This window comes from Myotis yumanensis, unplaced genomic scaffold (assembly GCF_028538775.1).
Source record: "Myotis yumanensis isolate MYYU_CA2020_CCGP unplaced genomic scaffold, mMyoYum1.0.hap1 SCAF_11, whole genome shotgun sequence".
Lineage (NCBI taxonomy): Eukaryota > Metazoa > Chordata > Mammalia > Chiroptera > Vespertilionidae > Myotis > Myotis yumanensis.
In genome coordinates, this window is record NW_027223762.1 from 21,419,959 (window position 1) to 21,434,995 (window position 15,037).

Here is a 15,037-nt window from a genome sequence, read left to right on the forward strand (position 1 = left end):
AATGGGTACATAACTGAGAATTTTTGCAATTTAAAAACTCTACTGAAAATTTGGCTTCCCTATACACTGGTCCCAAACCCTCCTTCCTGACTTCTAGGGTGTCTAAAAGCAACATTTGCTTTTTATATGACCTATAACAAGGTGTCCCAAAGAAAATATTTTAAATTGTTAGTCACAGAATAAAAAACAAAAAATAAAAAATAAAATAATCCTATATAATAAAAGGCTAATATGCAAATTGTCCCCTCCACTGGGAGTTTGACCAGGAGTTCAACCTGGAGTTTGACCAGGGGATGGGGCCGGCTGGCCAACTGCTTGTAGCCCCTCCCTCTGGCTGGCCCTGCCCCTGATTGCCCCCCCGCCCCCTGCCCACATCAGGAGCGGGGCTGGCCCTCCATCTGCCCGTGGCCCCATTGCTTGATCGGGGCAGGCTAGCTGGACTCCACCCGTGCATGAATTCATGCACCAGGCCTCTAGTATGTAATAAAATAAAATAGAAATATGTCCAGAGAGCACTGAACCAAAAGTCTAAAAGCGAGGTTTCTGGGTCCTGCCCTGACATTAGGATGCCAACTCGCCTTAGACTAAGGGGTTTCCCAGGGTGGGGCACTTTCAGTGCTAAAACCAAGAAAGTCGCAGGCAAATAGGGACAAGTTGGTCTCCCTATGGGTGACAATGGCTAAATCACAACCCATTGGGAGCACAGTGCCCTCGTTGCTAACATCTGGATGGGACCAGAGGTTTCCAGGGCCCTTTAGTTCTAATTTCCTATGACCCTGAACACTATTTACACCATAACTGATTGTATTATACATTGTACACCATAAGTGAATAGAGCTTTATGGAGGGTCAGGGGGCTCTGGAAATATTTTGGGAAGCTATGCATTGTCTGGCGTTATGTAAGCTTAACAGTAAACAGAGCTAGGAGTTTTCAGTTTTTTATTTTTCATTTCTATAGCAAAGAGGAAATAAGCTGCTTCTTGAAAATATCAAGCCAACAAAGAAAATCCTTCCAACACCAACATTCAATTTAATCCATCCTCCCTCACCTCCTAGCTTCCCAGCTCATGGGAGACCTGGGCAAGACATCGGGACAAAAGCTTAAAAACAGGAAATATTACTTTAATTTACTGACAGCCACTGTGAAAGAATATATTTCTACATTTTTAAGAAAGTAAAAACTTACAAAGGTGTGGCCACAAGTAACTGCAAAACCCAAAAGCAAAGCAAATGCAACTGTTTCACCAGCAACCCACAATAACAATAGTCATAAAAGCAAAAGATAAATAAGGCCTTGAATACTTTCAAATGTGTTCTCTAATTTTAGCTTTAATCCTGGAAAAAAATCCTATTTTAGAGAATAAAAAACAAGTCCTACATAAAATCAGAACCATTCCTCTTTCCTCGCTGGGCGTTCTAACTAGGATACTATCTGACTTCTTGCTACTAATAAAGATCCTAAATGAAAGCATTTGTGCCAGGAAGACTGAGTTAGGAAAAATGTCTAAAAGCACAACCAAGAAAGAAGTCCTATTGAATGATTTTTTAAAGGCAATAACATTTAGGGGAAGTTATTATAAAATGCCTCTGTCCTAAAAACAATTACAATATCCATTATATATATTACTCATAAGTGAACTACTCTACCATGTCTCGTCATCATTCTTAGTAAATAGGTAGCTGAACTGTCTTTAGAATTTTTCCCACATGCTCCTTTATGAGGAGTCTGGCAGCACCAACAAGAGATTTCTTACTGGTTATTTAAGAACAGCCTCAAGGTCTATGTGTGTATTCTCAAGCACATGCATAGGAGTTTGCTTCTCCTTGCCTCTTCACACAGGAGCTTCTCCCCCCTCATCAGTGCACAGTTTCTGTCCAAATCTGTCATAGACACTGCGGGAATATGAAATTGTGTGCAAGAAAGAGGATCCCAGTCCTCAAGACACTTCTAATTTACTTGGGGAAGATAAGACATAGTATTCCCACAACGAGTTCCCTGTGCCAGCAAAATGGATGGCGATCATATCTTAATTAGTAATGTTGGGATGCTGTCATCTGCATACTATTTGTATGGCTCACAAAGCCTTAATCCAAATAGGTAAGGAAAATTAAATCCATGCCATTTAATTCAAATATATTAAAATACAATAAATAACAGAATTTATTTTGAGTAGTGACAAGTAGCATACCACTAGTAGTAGGGAAGATGGAGTGAGATTTTTTTTAAAAAATGTATTTTTATTAATTTCAGAGAGGAAGAGAGGGAGAAAGAGAGAAACATCAATGATGAGAGAGAATCATTGATTTACTGCCTCCTGTACTTCCCTTACTGGGGACTGAGCCTGCAACCTGGGCATGTGCCCTGACTGGGATTCAAACCTTGACCTTCTGGTTCATAGGTTGATGCTCAACCACTGAGCTATACTGTCTGGGTGGGGTGAGATTCTTAAAATATTTTTTTTTCATTGATTTCAGAGAGGAAGGGAGAGAGATAGAGAGATAGAAACATCAATGATGAGAGAGAATCATTGATTGGCTGCCTCCTGTATGCCCCCTACTGGGGGAGAGGGAGGGTGGATCGAGCCCACAACCCGGGCATGTGCCCTTGGCAAAAACAGAACCTAGGACCCTTTAGCCCACAGGCTGACATTCTATCCACTGAGCCAAATCGGGTAGGCTGGGTGGGTTGAGATTCTTAATGGCCAAAATATCACATAAACTCAGGAAAGAAATAGGGGGAAAGGAACAGTTTTGCTATTATTACCTCAGCAATGGCACTGGCAAAGAAGTGTGGCTTCTCAAAACCCAGAATTTGTTAAAAATAAGCTGCTGGACTCGATTTCTAGAGATCCAGGTGTTAGCCCTAACTCCTTCACAATCATATCCTCTCTTGCCCTGGTTTTCTACCTAAACCAGACAATGGCTGATATTCCTTTAATGAACACTTCTGGTAATCCTTTCTTGGATAAATGTATCAAGGTCCCACCCCTCCCAGCCCCCCTCCCCCCTCCCCCCGCCCGCCGACTAAATTACAGTGTACAACATTAAATTATTCAATAATCAATGACTTTAACTTTTTGTGTATATACACTGACTTCTTTATGGCAGCTGGTTAACAAAGCAAAAATCTTAATTCACTTTGCTAGAGTTTAGCACTAAACAGTCATCAGTTTTACATCTAGGCCTAATAATCTAGCCAAATTAATGTGGCATATTATTCAGTATTATTGCAAGAAGCTTTGGTGTGGTCATAATTTATGATGGTGAAAATCAGATCAAATGAGTATGTATTCATTGCTCTCAGCTGGCTTAAAATGGCTTAGCTACACAGCAACCAAGAGTAAGAAAATATTTCATTTCTCTTTTTATGTTAATCCAGTGATAACATCTAAGTATGACTTTGGTATATATAAAAATCCTTTCACCTGGTAAGACTTAAACCCATGTTGTTTAGGTGGGGGGAAAAAGCAGAAGAAGAAAAATATGGGTTGTAATATCAAACCACTTCTATTATTTCTTATGTGGAAATCTTGTTTGGACATCTGAATGTTAGGACAATTATCACCTAGTAACAGCAATGAATTCAAATACAATAAACTCCAATAAAATACTAAATAATACAAGCTCTCTTCATTCTAAAATACTTGTTTGAGTCCTTTCAGCAAAGAGATAAAAGAAACCCAGAATGAAAAAGTAAGGGCATACCCAAGCTTCCATGAAGCTGCATGATAAAGTGAATAATAGGAACAAAAATAAACCCGAGAATTGAGAAATTCTGGAAAAGTTTTCCAAATACTATTCTTGCTTGTATCTAGCTCCATTATACAGTTTAAATTCAGCCAAATTTTGTAAGTATTTGTTAAACAGTTCTTGCATGTGACATATGTTTCCGGGATACTTCTGACATTGATATGAGAGATTATAAAACATTTAGAAACGAAAATGTTACTCTCCAACAAAAAACACCATAACTTCCAAGACTCTTCTAAATTCATAAGATAGAAAAACATTTGGACAATAGTAGCTTTCCATTTTAAAATGTTCAAATAATATACTTCAAAACAAAAAAAAAAGTGTCATTGTTCAAGGCAAGGAGGAGGAAACAAGTCTAAATAAAATAAGATATTAAAATTAACTCTAGAAATCATTGCTTTTCCTTTGCAGCCTCAATCTTGTTTACTCCATAATAAGTAAATTGCTTTATCCCTTCATCTGGGAAGGATAATTCTTACCCTACCAAGATGATGACAGTACCACACTGCAGTGCTCACCGAGCAAGAAACACATGAATATGAAGTAGCAGTAAGTCTTTCTAACAAACAAGGTGTATGCAAGACTTGATTTGCGATGCATTAATTTAGGAACTCCGTGGAGAGGCTCCTACTATATCTAGCTGATCTAAATTTGAGCTCATGATAACACTGCACAAAGCTATGGTAGATGAAAGTGATAGGCAATGCCAACAGAACAATTCCACTGACAACACAAACTCCTCCAAGAATTCTTCCAGGCATTGTGATAGGATACATATCTCCATAGCCAACTGTAGTCATAGAGATAATCACCCACCAGCAGGCAGCAGGGATGCTGGCGAAGTCCTTGTTGGATGCTTCCAGGTCCAACCCATGTTCAAGAAGCTGAGAAAGTGCACTGAAGATTGCCATGGCAACACAAATGAAGACAAGTAGCATAACCATCTCTCGGTAGCATCGTTTGAGAGTCAAACCAAGTGTCTGAAGACCAATGAAGTGACGGGCAAGCTTAATCACCCAAAAAATCCTCATCATTCTAAGCACCCTCAAGGTGACCCCGGCCCTCTGGAGCTGAGAGTTCTCGCCTGTAAATACTGTCATCAACACGGAGATGTAATACGGCGTGATTGCCAGTAAGTCAATGATGTTCAGGGGTCTCTTGACAAACTCACACTTGTTTTTGGAGATGATGAACCTCACGATGCACTCTGCCGTGAACCAACCTATGCAGATAGCTTCAATTATCCTGTCAAGAGAACAAAAGAAGAATTGATCATTTTATTTTTAAGCATTTTAATAGCTCTTTGAGTTCTTCAGATAGTACTACACTGACATATTAATTCAGTTACTGACTCCAGAAAACATAAAGGACAGCATTACCAACGTCATCAGACCCACCAGGACGTAACAGAACAACAAATATTACAGTTCAAATGACAATTGAATTTGATAAAGCTCTTATTTATATACTGCATGTAATACCACTGCATTGTTTTTCGCTTGTCACTAATACTTAAAATCTCTTACTTGGCGGATTGAAAATGAACTTGGACTCAACTAGCCACAATACGAAATGTGACATCAGTTATGAGAGGGGTCAGAGAACTCTGCTCCTATAGAGCAGACACACCCGAGTTTTCAATCATGCATTTCTCGGTAAATTGGAGTGAACTCAGGATCATCTCCTAAAATGTGACTCTGCCTTCTTTTCTGGCTTTGTGTGGGAGACACTGAAGCTGAGCCTGCTTCTGGGGCTTTGCAGGAAGGAGTGTCAGCAGCCTCCCCAGCACAGAGCCACCATCCATGCCGAGTGTCGCAGTGGGAAAGGGGCTGAGGACTCCTGCACTGGAGCCAAACCATCACTGTGGTTTTCCCCAAAGACCCAACTGGTTGGTTTGTTTTTTATAGCTATTTTGTGCAACAGACATTTTAAAAATATAAGGCCACATTTTAGCCAGAGCAGTATTTCCCAACCTTTCCACGTCACTGCACACACTAAACTGAAGATAATAGTATTTACACAACATAGTGGCATCAAGGGGTTCTATTCTTGAAGCGGAAGCCACCAGCCTGGGGGCTCTGGCCACTCTCGCCCCTGACCACAGTCACCAAGGCTGAGAAAATGAAATCTCAGCACACCGGTCAGGAAGCTTAGATCCAGAATGAGAGGTAATTCGGAGGTAATTTTTAATTAAATTGCATTTTTAGATTCTAATTAAAAGTTACAATTATTACACCATCATTCATTTTCCTTCACATAATTCTTTCCCCTCACTGACCCAGACCCAAACATCAGAAGTACAATGGAAAGAAAAGACATTAGAGTAGGCGAGATGGTAAGGTCCGTGGGGCAACATTTTGAGAAGAAGTCCTCAAAATGCATGTCACAGAGCATAAGTTATACTGGTTGTTAGTCAGGGAAATAGACACACAAAATTAACCATGATTCACAGGGCTGTAAAGATTGCTTTTATTTTTGAAGCTTTACTCATGTTTGTCCCCTGCCATTATAAATAAAGGTACATGCTATTCACTGAGGAAAAAAAAAAAAAAAAGATTGCTTTTATTTATTATTTGAATAGGTAGTACATTCACATAGTTCAAATTTTAAAGGTAAAAATGGGGGATATAAAAAAATTCTCACTCCGACCCCATTCCCCAACCACCGTTCCCCAGTCTTCACTCCAGCCACCAAATCCTCCGGGCACTGGTTATAACAGCAATAGCCACTGATCACCAAGAAACTGAGAACCCAAGTATATGTTTCCTATGGCAGCTATAGGAAATTACCACAGCCCAGCCAGCATGGCTCAGTGATTGAGCATTGATCTATGAACCAGGAGGCCACGGTTCGGTTCCCAGGATGGAGCCCCGGTGTGGGGCATGCAGGAGGCAGCTGATCAATGATTCTCCTCATTGATGTTTCTATCTCTCTCTCCCTCACCTTTCCTCTCTGAAAGCAATTAAAAAACATATTTTTTAAAAATTACCACAAACTTGGTGGCATAAAACAACAGAAAATTATTTCTCCCTCGTTCTAGAGGTCAGACGTGCAAAATCGATACCACTGGGCCAAAATCAAATGTTAGGAGGGCCACACTCCCTTTGGGGCTCTAGGAGAGAATCCACTCCTTGCCTCTTCCAGCTTCCGGTGGCTGTCGGCATTCCTTGGTTCACAGCCATCTCATTTCAGTCTCTGCCTCGGTGGTTCCACTGTCTCCTCCTCTTCTGTCACTGTGTCAAATGTCCCTCTGCATCCTTCTTCTGAGGATGTGACACTATTTAGAGCCCGCTGGGATAACCCAGGAAAATCCCACCATCTCAAGATCCTTAATTTAATCCCATCTGTACCAGCCCTTCTGCCAGGTACAGTATGGTAACATCCACTAGTTCCAGGGATTAGGAGCTTATATCTTTGGGGGCAGAGAAGGGGTATTTTTCAACCTACCGCACCAAGTAAACACACAGTGTCAGCAGATGAAGTCGCAGCTGCCCCCACTATTTCTCTTCCGTATTCTCTGCCGCTCTGCTCACGGGCCCCATGACCCTGTGGTTGGCGGCAGCTTCCCTGTCCCCACCAGACTATCAGTAAAAGCTGCTGCCATGATGGCCTCTATGAACCTGGAGGCTTAGGAAAGTGGGAGAGTGATGAAACGTGGTCGATCTAGAGAATAAGAAGCTACATTTTTTTTTCAATCTATAGTTTTAACATATATATTACCATAGTATCACTCTCCCTGGTGACGGTCATCAAATACTCCATATGCCCCTTCTCCCCATATTTCCACCACTCTGCAATTAGGCAGGGTTATATGACCAGTTCTGACAGATGAGCTGTGAGCAAAACGACTCTATCACCTCTGGGCAGAAGCATAGAGGAGTGAGTGCGGATCCCCCACCACGGCAACTGGAAGGCATGTGTCCTAACTGGCTACAAGATGCGGCCCAAGTCCCTGAGGGTCTGCACAGAGAAGAGCCCGACTCGGATTGAACATGACATGTGAGCAACAGATAAATCTTCGTTGTGTTAAGCCACTGAGAACTCTAAATGGGGTGCAATCCTAGGTAATAAAGTGATGCATGCAGTCAGGTCCGCATAGACTAGTAACAGGAATGGTTTTCTTCGAGTGCCTATGGTTAAAACATCTCCAGTTCTCCAGCTCACGTGGGCAGGAGCGCTGACTCCCGCTCTGAAGGACTCCCACCTATCCAGTGGCAGATTGCACCGATCTCCTAAGGGCTCTCTCAGCAATAAAATCCTGGGATTCTATTAAATTAAGAAGAGTAAAAAACTTTAAATTGTGCCAGATACCAGAACACTTTCTGTTTAATTATTTCTACCAGCAGCCAAAGTTGTTCAGATGAAAAAGGAGGAAATTCAAATTGTGCAGAATAATTCCTCAGTAGAGGGGATTTCAAAGAGGTAAACTCCTCCATAATGAGGCCCTCTGGGCTCCTCCTGCCCACCCCCCAAGTCAGATGCAGTTTAGCCAGAATTCTATGCTAAGGAGATGAATCAATGAGAAACCCCAGGCCTCCCTCTCTCACCTAGGATTATGCCAAGGCAGACGCCAACAGCAAACACCACTAAACCTGCCAACATTCCCCATGTTTCCGAATAACACTCTTGCCAATGCCACCACCGACAACTGTTGGAAAAATGAGTACTTTACTGAGCACTAGAGCCAACAATTGGGCCTTCCCAAAGGTCACTTCCATAAAAAACAAATAGGTAAAAAGAGCTAAAAGAAGCTACTAGGGGACAACATATATTTTGAAGCCCATTCTGATTCCTTTGAGGCCCAAACATAGAAGTTCATGGATTCATGGCTAATAAAAATATTTACCACTTACTGAGGCCTTTCAGTTGGCCACTGTGCTAAGAAGCACTTCACAGACACCATCTCATTTAATCCTTTCCGAGAAGTCTATGAAGTGCGTATTTCCCCTACTATCTCCATTTTACAGATGACACAACTGAGGCTGAAAAGTTCAACATCTTTCCCAAGGTCACACAACTAAGAAATTACAGTGGCACCTGTAATAAAACTTGACTCTGTTGAGCTTGGAAATTCTAAGGAACATGTGAAAACGCTCATGATTTTATGACAGTGTGCCCTGTTAATACTAAATGATGTATGTCAAACAGCAGCATTTTTCAACTGTCGGTTCTTAGCCCGTTGATGGATCAAAACTGACAATTCTCAGAAATTACAGAGAAAATATTAGAGTGCATCAAAGTATAGTTTCACGAAGCTTTGTTTCGTTTAGCTGTAACTTTATACCAAGTTATGATGTAAAATGTATTCCCTGCTGTAGTTCTGGAGGCCCTCAACAATGGCAAGCATCAGTTATTGGAATTACTCTGATCCGTCATGACTGAAGGTACATCTGGGAATGACTCAGAGGTTTACAAACAGGCTCCAAAGGAGAACAAATGCTTTTATTGCTAACCAGATCTACTCCCACCACCTAACAACCTCCAAAAAAAAAAGAGAGAGAGAGAGAGAGCAGGACAAGATATAAGAGGCCATTAACTGTGCTGTGTGAGGGTCAGTCTCCCTAGATGCTATCTTCTCATCTTTTTCCATCAACATTTTATTACAAAAATTTTCAAACATGAAGCAAATTCATTTATATTTTAAATATACTTGCTTATCACCTATTCATCTCTCTCCATCTATTAATCTATTTTATATATATTTTTAATTGATTTCAGAGAGGAAGGGAAAGGGAGAGAGAGACAGAAACATCCATGGTGAGAGAGAATCATTGATCGGCTGGCTTCCACACACCTTGCACTAGGGATCGAGGCTGCAACCCGGGCATGTGGCCTGATCGGAAATCGAACTGTAGCCTCCTGGTTCATAGGTCAATGCTCAACCACTGATCCATGCCCACCGGTTTAATCTATTTTTTGGATGCATTTTAAAGTAAATTGCAAACATCAGTGTACTTTCCTCTAAAAACTTCAGAGTACATATCATTGACTAGAATTCAATTATTTGTTTCTATATTCTTTTGATGTAAACCTTACATGCAATGAAAGCACAAACCTTAGTGTACATTCACTGAGTTTTGAAAAATGCATAACCTCTAAAACCCAAACTCCTATTAAGATATGAAGCATTCATATCACCTGAGAGTTCTCTGCCTTATTCATCTTTGTATCTCCTGCCCTTACTTCCCAAACCCATCAGACACTTAGCAAGTGCTTAATAGGTGTTTGTCCAGCACAATGTGAGTGACTTTGATAGAACCTTAAGCCCTGGTATAACCACAGCCACAAGAAGCCTCTTTGGCTGAAACCGGTTTGGCTCGGTGGATAGAGTGTCGGCCTGCGGACTGAAAGGTCCCGGGTTCGATTCCGGTCAAGGGCATGTGCCTGGGTTGCGGGCACATCCCCAGTGGGAGATGTGCAGGAGGCAGCTGATCGATGTTTCTCTCTCATCGATGTTTCTAGCTCTCTATCTCTCTCCCTTCCTCTCTGTAAAAAAATCAATAACATATATTTAATAAAAAAAAAAAAAAAAAAAGAAGCCTCTTTGTTCTTCTGGAACCCCTAACCCCTAAGGCAGCAGTTCTCAACCTGTGGGTCGCGACCCCTTTGGCGGTCGAACGACCCTTTCACAGGGGTCGCCTAAGACCATCCTGCATATCAGATATTTACATTACAATTCATAACAGTAGCAACATTACAGTTATGAAGTAGCAATGAAAATAATTTTATGGTTGGGTCACAACATGAGAAACTGTATTTAAAGGGCCAGAAGGTTGAGAACCACTGTGTTAAATGCTTTACAGGTCACATATTATTTTTCTAATTAAAAAAATGTTTTTGAGAAAAAGTGAAAAGCATGATCAACTAGAAGAGCAATCACCATGATGGAGCTGTCAGCAGCTTGAATCAACCAGCTCAACCCCAGAAGTGCCACCTCAGGAAAAGTTACACCCTTCCTACCCCAAGCTTTCAGACTTAAACGTACAAGGCACTTCCAATCACAGTTCTAACAGGCACATACAGCGTGGTAATAGATGGTATAATAAAAATGTCCAACAGGCCCAGCCGGTGTAGCTCAGTGGTTGAGTGGTTGAGCATCAACCCATGAATCAGGAGGTCACGGTTCCCAGTCAGGGCACATGCCCGGCTTCCAGACTTGATCCCCAGTAGGGAGGGTATGCAGGAGGCAACCGATCAATGATGCTCTTTCTCATCATGGATGTTTCTATCTCTCTCTCTCTCTCTCTTCCTCGCTCTGAAATAAATAAAAACATTTTTTAAAATGGCCTACCAATTGCACATCAGCGTCCACCAAATTACCTACAGTCTCTGTCATGTCCATACGTGTGTTTTCTCCACAACTGTAAATTAAATGGGGGAGAAAGGCAAGTTTTGTTGACTTTTGTTCTTAATGCACTTTAATGACCTTCCAGAAAGAAGCCATACCACGCATCTTCCAATCTGGATCACTAATGAGAATAAAAACACACATGAAGCACTTACTCCAGCACCACGCATCTTCCTATAAGTTTACATGCATTAATTCAACTCTCACAACAACTGAAATGAATAGGCTTTGCTATGTTCCCCCCTTTCACATGAGGAAACTGCAGCAAAGAGAAGTCATTTGCTTGAGGCACCCAGCTAATAAATACATGGCAGATTAATAATAGATACTCATTGGTTACATAATACATGAAACCCTGGCTGGGATTTATGTCTACCTCGTAGTTGTGATCAAGGTATACTTATTTTATGTCCCTTGCTTGATATATTTGGTTTATTTATGCCCCTATTTGGATGGCCATTTCTTAAGGATCTGTGCAGGATAAGGACACTGAGGACTGGCTGTGGAGGACTCGGGAGTTTTTATGGGGCTGCTATTATTCTGCAGGATCTCTCCTCCCTATAACCACCTCCACTTGGCTCTCCTTGCTTTTCTCACTTAGCAGACAGGAACATGTAGCTCTCCCCCTTGCCTGGGTAAACGGGGGCCCTACCTCCTGACTGCACAGCAGCTTCTCTTCTGACCTCTGTTTCAGCAACACAGGCGCCAGATCCATATGCTTTCCTAATGGATAAACAGGGACCAATGACCCTCCACAACGAAACTACCTAGTTCTTGACTGTATATCCAAGGGGCTACTCATAGTATATCAATCTCCACCAAAAATCAGAGTGTGGCCCTAGCCGATTTGGCTCAGTAGATAGAGCAGCGGCCTGTGGACTGAAGGGTCCCAGGCTCGATTCTGGCCAAGGGCGCATGCCTGGGTTGCGGGCTTGATCCCCAGTAGGGGGCATGCAGGAGGCAGCCGATCAATGATTCTCTCTCATCATTGATGTTTCTATCTATCTATCCCTTTCCCTTCCTCTCTAAAATCAATAAAAATATATATTTTTAAAAATCAGAGTGTGGAGGGGAAGAGGATGGAGAGGACAGAAAGAGATCAACAAAAGAATATGCACATATGCATAGCCCATGGACACAGACACTAATGTGGTAAAAGCCTGGGGGTTAGGGGGGTGGAGGCAGGGTAGAGGGAGGCAAAAAGGGTAAAAATGGAGGACATTTTAATAGAGCCAACAAAAATAAATATCTCTGTGAGGAGAAAAAAAAATGTGTTTCCATGAAAACTCTCAGGCAATTACTACAAATAACCCTTACCTTCTCTGACTCTTTCTAGCATAATCAATTCCATTTTCAATCCTAAAACACGCATTAAGTGCATTTTGGTAGAATCTGAGGTACAGACATTCCTCAGAGTTATTGGGGGCCTGGTCCCAGACCACCAAAACAGAGCGAGTATCACAACCAAGCCAGCTGTAATCCTTTTGCTGGTGGAGGGTCCTGCCTTCAGTTTGTAAAAAATATGCAATACCTGTGAAGCACAATCAAGCGAAGCACAAGAAAAAGAGCTATGCCCACAGCATATTTCTTGCTGGGAACACTGCCTTGCTAGTGTGACTCAGTGGTGATGAATTCTAAAACCTGAGGACGAAATGATTATGATGCTTTCTCAATGTGGCAGTATTTTTTAGCTTTTGAGATGGCGAATTGAGACCATTCAGCATACAAAAGAAGACAGAACGATATTACGAGCCAACAAGTACGCGGCCCCCATCAACCATCAGCCAATTCCACACCTGCATCCACTTCCCTCCTCCAGCATTATTTTGAAATAAACCTCAAATGTGGGCTTTTATTCCAGAACGCTTTTTTTTTTTCATCCTTCCTGCCTGGTAGGTCAACCAAGTGTTCACAAAGGGAGGCATGAAAAGTCCCTGACTTCAGTCTGGGTCTTGTGAGACAGGCCAGTGCTAGCCGGTCCTGGAGTAAGGATGGGATGACAGTCCATTGATGTGGATGTGTTCTAAGCTTGTGGAGCACACTAATTCATTCATCGAGCAATAAAGCTTACCAGTGCCTACTGAATGCCAGGCTCTACAGAGCCACCAGGAGGCCTATGAAGATGAGGTAAAGATAGAACTTAACTATAGTTATGTAAGATGTTATTATTGGGGGAAGCTGAATTTAAGGGCACGCTGGAACTCTCTGTACTATTTTTGCAACTTCTTGTGAGGATAAAGTTTTTTTCAAAATAAAAACTTTAAAACAACCACAAAAGTTACACTTTAGCTTTAAAAATTTTACAACTTAGTGAAAGGCAAAATACGCCCTCCTTTACAACAACCTTACTCATCTCATCTCTAATATAAAATGCAGACGGTGATCAAGGTACATGAACTTCAGAAAAAGGTGAGTTTTCCTTCCTCTGGGGGATGATGGAAAGCTTCTTTGATAAAATGGCAATTACAGGGTGGGGCAAAAGTAGGCTTACAGTTGTTCATATGGAATATAATACAATAATTAATAAATAATACAAGAATAAACCCTGTGTTCCGTGCACTCACAACTGAAACTGACTTTTGCCTCACCCTGTCTTTTGGAAAGACCAGGAGGAGGATTAAAAATGGCAGCAGAGTAAGTGGATGCTGCACCGACATGCTCCCAGGAACAAACTGGAATTACAACTAAAATACAGAAAAACTTCCTGAATAATCAACGGAAAACTTGCAGGAGAGAACCCTCATACCCGAGGACGCAAAGTGGAGGCTGCATAGAGACTGGTAGGAGGGGCAGATGTGCGAAAGTGCTGGCCGGGCACCCACAGATGGCAAGTCCCGGAGAGATATCTCAGCTGTGGGAGGCTACCACTGAGAACTCTGGGATCGAATCCCCAAGCCGGGCCCCACGGCAGAAAGCACCAAACTAAGGAGAGTACTCACATAACATCTGGCTATGAAAGCAGTGGGGTGCTGTATGTCAGGGAGTGACAGCTGAAAATTCAGGCACCCTCTTAAAGGGCCAATGCACAAAATTCCCTGTGGAGCCACCCACCTTGTGCTCCAGCAGAGGGAGGGTGAAGTGGACTGGAGCTGTGAGAGCAGAAGCCAGGATTAGGGACTCGGGGGATAGAGCTCAGAAGGCAGACACCCCAAGTTTCTTGGGCTGAATCATTCCCTCACACAGTGGAGAACATCTTTCCCACACAGACATTTGCCTTGCCTGGGGGGGAAACAGTTGACACACCCTATTGGAAAATACCTTGCTCTGAGGCCACTCAAAAGATTAAAAATGACAATTAGCCTCCAGCAGAAGCAACTGCCCCACCTATTAAAAAAATCTCTAGCCACACCTGAGGACAATTGCCTGGGGGGGGGGGGGTAATTCAAGCTGAAATCCTACCAGTCTGTAGGCAGAGGTGGTCTCTGGAGGCTTTGAGTCTTTACCTGATCTAATTAGTCAGAAACAGCCTTTAACACTGTCCTGCACTAGAGAGTGAGAGAAGTAGAGGATCTACCTAATACATAGTCAAACTCAGACAGCCAAAATGAGGAGACAAAAACAAAACAAAAACAAAAACAAACCCCAATGAAAGAACTAGAGAATTCTCCAGAAGAAGAAGAGATAAATGAAGCAGAGATAAGAAATTTACCTGAAACAGAGTTCAGAGTAATGAGGGTAAAGATGCTCAACAGCATGAAAAAAGATATAGTAACTATGAAAAAAGAACAGTCTGAGATAAAGAATGACATAACACAAACAAAGAACACATTGGAAGGAATACACAGCAGATTAGGGGAAGCTGAGGATCGATTCAGTGAATTAGAAGACAGAGATGAAAATATCACTCAATCAGAGAACCAAAAAGGAAAAAACAATTAAAAAATTGAAAAGACCAGCACAAGTAAAGTCATGAAAGTGCTGGGTAAATCTGAGGTA

At 41.9% G+C, this 15,037-nt stretch overlaps 1 protein-coding gene across 2 annotated transcripts in view; it reads right to left on the reverse strand.

Annotated features, from left to right (window-relative positions):
* Window positions 1–4,338: 4,338 nt before the first annotated feature.
* Window positions 4,339–15,037, reverse strand: part of KCNG3 (potassium voltage-gated channel modifier subfamily G member 3) — a 33,581-nt gene continuing 22,882 nt past the window's right edge. For both annotated transcript variants that reach the window (XM_070428420.1, XM_070428419.1), the window contains exon 2: window positions 4,339–4,998. In XM_070428420.1, coding sequence (XP_070284521.1) covers window positions 4,353–4,998 — 646 coding nt within the window. In that variant the 3' untranslated portion in view covers window positions 4,339–4,352. The remainder of the gene's footprint in view (window positions 4,999–15,037) is intronic.